This window comes from Odontomachus brunneus, unplaced genomic scaffold, assembly GCF_010583005.1.
Source record: "Odontomachus brunneus isolate Ranch 3 - 2012 unplaced genomic scaffold, Obru_v1 Obru_scaffold_210, whole genome shotgun sequence".
Classification (NCBI taxonomy): domain Eukaryota; kingdom Metazoa; phylum Arthropoda; class Insecta; order Hymenoptera; family Formicidae; genus Odontomachus; species Odontomachus brunneus.
The window spans coordinates 90,325-94,845 of record NW_022639660.1 but is presented as its reverse complement, the minus strand read 5'-3'; the positions used below and the strand labels follow the sequence as shown (position 1 = coordinate 94,845).

The 4,521-nt window shown below is 35.8% G+C and overlaps 1 protein-coding gene and 1 long non-coding RNA gene across 2 annotated transcripts in view; one reads left to right on the top strand and one right to left on the bottom strand.

Moving 5' to 3' along the window:
• Positions 1-1,024: 1,024 nt before the first annotated feature.
• Positions 1,025-2,021, bottom strand: LOC116852275. The gene is made up of 3 exons (XR_004379737.1): positions 1,796-2,021; positions 1,401-1,585; positions 1,025-1,287 (listed from the first exon to the last, which is right to left on the bottom strand). It is a non-coding gene; the product is annotated as an uncharacterized LOC116852275 (long non-coding RNA).
• A 2,006-nt stretch (positions 2,022-4,027) lies between these two features.
• LOC116852267 overlaps positions 4,028-4,521 on the top strand; it is a 1,423-nt gene continuing 929 nt past the window's right edge. Inside the window, exon 1 of the mRNA XM_032832460.1 lies at positions 4,028-4,409. Within this exon, the coding sequence (XP_032688351.1) occupies positions 4,062-4,409 (348 nt within the window). The 5' untranslated portion in view covers positions 4,028-4,061. The remainder of the gene's footprint in view (positions 4,410-4,521) is intronic.

Here is a 4,521-nt window from a genome sequence, read left to right as displayed (position 1 = left end):
GTGTTAAGATTCTCTTTGCATTTTGTCTGAGTAGATTGAGCTTCAACATTATTATATAATTACGGGAGCGTCCCGATTGACCACGGTACGATTGAACACAACCAACCGATGAAAAGAATTATCTAGTGAATTACTAGGTCGAACCAATCATTACAATCTGTGTCCAATCGTATTGTGATCAATCGGGTCCCACCCTATAATTACTTTATTCTGATAGAAGAGTACAATCATTTATGATTTGTCAAGAGGATATTTAAACATTTTGTGATATATTTTTATATTTACAATGTAGAATGAAATCTTAAGAAAATTTATATTAATAAAACGGTAAAAATTAGATACGAGGAATTGCTGCATATAACATCTATTGGTAATATTGAGAAATCCATATGGCGTCATAAGAATAACAATATTGGAAGAATCCTAAGAAATTGAACGAATTACAATGTAGTGAAAAGGTGGAATGGAAAATGTGATTTAGAATCAATGATACGGATATTTTGTTAGTAGAATCAATAAATCATGATAATAAAACAGGCCGTAATATTTATTGATAAGATTTTAATACAGAATATAAATAAAACGTCATTTTCTACAATTTTTTTCGACAGTGCACTTGCCACAGTGCTTAAAATTGAGGAGCACAATTCGCAACTGTGAACAATATTAGTTCGACATAATAAGAGAGTAAATATGACAATTTTTCTATTTTCTTTAATTCCATAGATATTTGATATTATATAATATTATAAATTAACTTTCTCCCAATCTCAGTCTGTCTCAATCGTTTTTGCCATAATAACAGGTAGAAAAATTAAAAATTATGTCAACGTTTTGACCAAAGTGTTTGACATATTATATTACATATTACGTGACATATTACGTTTTACAGCCCAAAATGGCAATATTGAATTTAGAGAAAGTAGAACGAAAAGCAATAAAAATTATTTTCCCGGAAATCGAAGTGATTGGTTATTTTTTCCATTACAGTCGGGTGATAAAAAATGTTACTATTAGACATATGTTACTGTTAAAAGCAAATTATTTTATTATGTTGGTCCTTAATTTCAGACGTTAGTGCATAAGGTGGAAAGGCTAAGAATTATTAAACGCAACAAGGCAGACAGTGAGGTGGAATGCAACTTGATCAAATTATTATTATCGTTAAAATGTGTTAATCGTCATGGATGTCATCAGATGTTCTATGGATGAACCATAGAACTTTGCATATGTCTGGTCAGCTGTTCCTTCTTTTGTTATCTTCTGTTGGCGTTCTTTAATATCGTTCTGCAAATACACACATTTAGCATAATTATTTTAGTCAATAAAACTATACAGCATATAAGATTTGTGATTACAAATTTTCTGTATTTGCAAATGTCAAACTGTGGTATCTATACCTTTTGAGCATCGACCAGAACTTTGTCTAGAAGCATGATCACTTGCAGATTAAAATTGCTCATTTAGACTCGTGTGAACTTCATTAAGAGCATCCTCGTTGAAAGTCAGACTATGACTCAACTTCATCGTTGCTCCAAATACATATGTACACAGACTGCTCTTGAGTATCAGTCACTTTTCTCTCCTGAAATGCAATATATTACATGCAATTAGATTAAATCCACTTCGCTGTTATTTTAAATTTAGCACTTGATAATATACGATTTTGCGCATTAAACATTAATTTATATATAATGCGACTTACAATGAAGTTAGTCACACTGTTTATTTTCACGCTAATGAACTCGATGTAAACGTTATCTAAAATTTACGACTTTTAACATTTGGTACTAACCTTCTTCTTCTTCTTCTTCTTCTTCCATAAAATAATCCGAGGAAATTACCAATTCACAAAATTTGGTGTTAACCTCTGTCTCCATAACTTGTCATTCACTTCCGCTATGTTTACTTTTGACACCGTGACATATAATTTGTCACAACTCTACACCTCTGTTGTACACTCTTCCGTTCAACAATGATATTGTTACGTCCACGATAGATAACTATATAGGGAAATTTGAAAGTAGTGAAATCAGTGACTTACGTGGACGGTCAACAGAGTGATGGCTCCGCTTTTGGGTCACTCTGCTTTTCACCGAGTTTACCCTGGGTCTCGGGAGCCTGGCGAAACGATTGATGAATCTGGCGAAAAATCAGCGGTGCTTGTTCTCCTGGCTCGGCCTCGGATGTTCCGATACCACGCGGGTTGATGCGGCCCGTGATTCAGAATTTGATTTCGCAACGTTTGAAATATGAAGGGTAGGCAAAAGTAATTGCAACACAGTCGGATTTTACGACTAAGTATAATATGCTGAATAAGTACATGAAGCTACCAGAGACTAACTATGAGAAGAAAATAATTATATATTTATTGCCTTCTCTACAAATGCGCGCGCTTTTATATGTCGCTTTGTCGCTGAGAGTCGTTCTCCGATTGGTCCATGGAGTTATGGCGAGGGAAGAGATTCATTCCTTTGCATGATGTCACCGCGTCCGGTGTCCTGAGTGGTGTTTGGGATTCAGTTTTCATGCTCCTGTTTATGTTGGCTTATCGCACTGAGCGATAGCGGTTTTTTTGGGTCGATCCGTCGATTTCGAGACTCTCCAGCAGCACGCAGCATTCGGCATTTTAATTATAATGTTTTAACGCTCGCGAATATGCATATGCGCACGTACTTACATCTAGTAACATAGGGATAAAATATCTAGTGATGTCTGAAATTAGACAAGTCGGCCTCCCGGTCTATAATAATGTATTATTAATGTTCTAAAATAGATCCGGACGTTACAATATTAACCTTGAATTTATGGATCCTAGGAACTTTTGAACGTTGCCAACGCTATCTCCTCTTTTTTTATGGATTATGGCTTGGTTTATATCGTGCACTTGACAGTAAGGGTGCCGTCCCATTGAGCACGGATCGGAACGCCGGATCGGATTTCTTACTATAATGAGCGTTCCGTTCTCTAGTTTCGTTCCGTAAAAGTTTCCTCTACCAGTCCCATGTAGCAAAAACGGAACGGATTTCTAGTTATAAAATATATTTCACTCTTCAATTAAATATTTCAGAATATTCATGACAATGTTATCGGCAAGATAATTGCATAAATTATGTATATAATTAATTCTGTCGTGTCAAAATAACGAAATATTGACGAATTAATCATATTTATTTGCGACCGACGCGCCATTCCGTTCCGTTTTTGCTACATGGGACTGGTAGAGGAAACTTTTACGGAACGGAACGGATGTGCGTAGTTGAATTGAGAAGGAAAGTATGAAAGAAACGTAAACAATATTTAATATCATTTAACAATTTTAACGTGGAAATGCCTGTTGGAACCGAGTTATTTTTGGCGAACTGTTGGCGTTTTTAGCTAAATCTATAAACATTCTTCTATATCTGGATTCTGGCTTGGAGGCGTTACTCAGTGAGGCCCATAGATTGGAAAAGAAGAAAAATTGTAACGTAGCTGAAAATAATATCTTGAAACACATCGATGGAGGAAAAAACAGTTTTTTTAGTCATGTTAAAAATACTGCGAATGGTGAACAATTTGCCAACTTGGCGTGCTGTGTCGGTGTTGAAGAGAATACGAAAGCTGTATTTAGGTTACATTGTTTTATTGCAAAATCAGAAAAATGAAACGGAAATTCTGGGTACGGCCAATGTTTACGCACGAAATGAGACATTTACAAGGTGCAAGTGACAATGGCTGCATTCAGCAGACTCAACAGTTGCACAACAGTTGGGTAATTTGTCAATGGCCGCGTTCAGTAGAACAAGTGATCAGTAAGCGCTCAGGGAGCTCTTGTATATGATTTGGCATATTCTTTTAGATCTCCAACTATACTCCAATCAGATGCAAGAGCTCACTGAGCGCTTACTGATCACTTGTTCTACTGAACGCGGCCAATGTAATTGGTCTAGATTTAGGGATCTAATAGCAAGAACCAATAATCGTTGATTGCTCACTGAGCGCTTTTTCTACTGAATGCGCTCAATTTAGTTGTTGAGATGCAAAGGACTGATCGTGATAAGTTCTTCAATTATTTCAGAATGACTCCGGAATTATTTGAAGAATTGCTAACGTTAGTTAGACCACGGATTCAGAAAGAAGAAGTTTGTCGAATCCCAATTTCACCTCGTACAAGATTGCAGTTGACTTTGCGTTGGTTAGCATCTGATGACAGTTTAGCATCTCATTCATATGCATTTCGTATTGCACCTAATACAGCATCCAAAATCGTAAGGGAAACTTGTGCTGCATTGTGGGAGATCTTGAAGGATAAAGTTTTTCTGCAACCCACCGCTGAAAATTGGCAAAAAGTTGCTGATAAATTTGAGGAAATCTGTCAATTTCCAAACTGCATTGGATCTATAGATGGGAAGCATATTATTATTCAGGTACATATCTGATACTATCATTTTTCATACATTTTTAATAAATCTGACATTTTTGTATTCTTTTTAATTGTAGGCACCACCGAATAGTGGCTCGTTCTGCTATAATTACAAA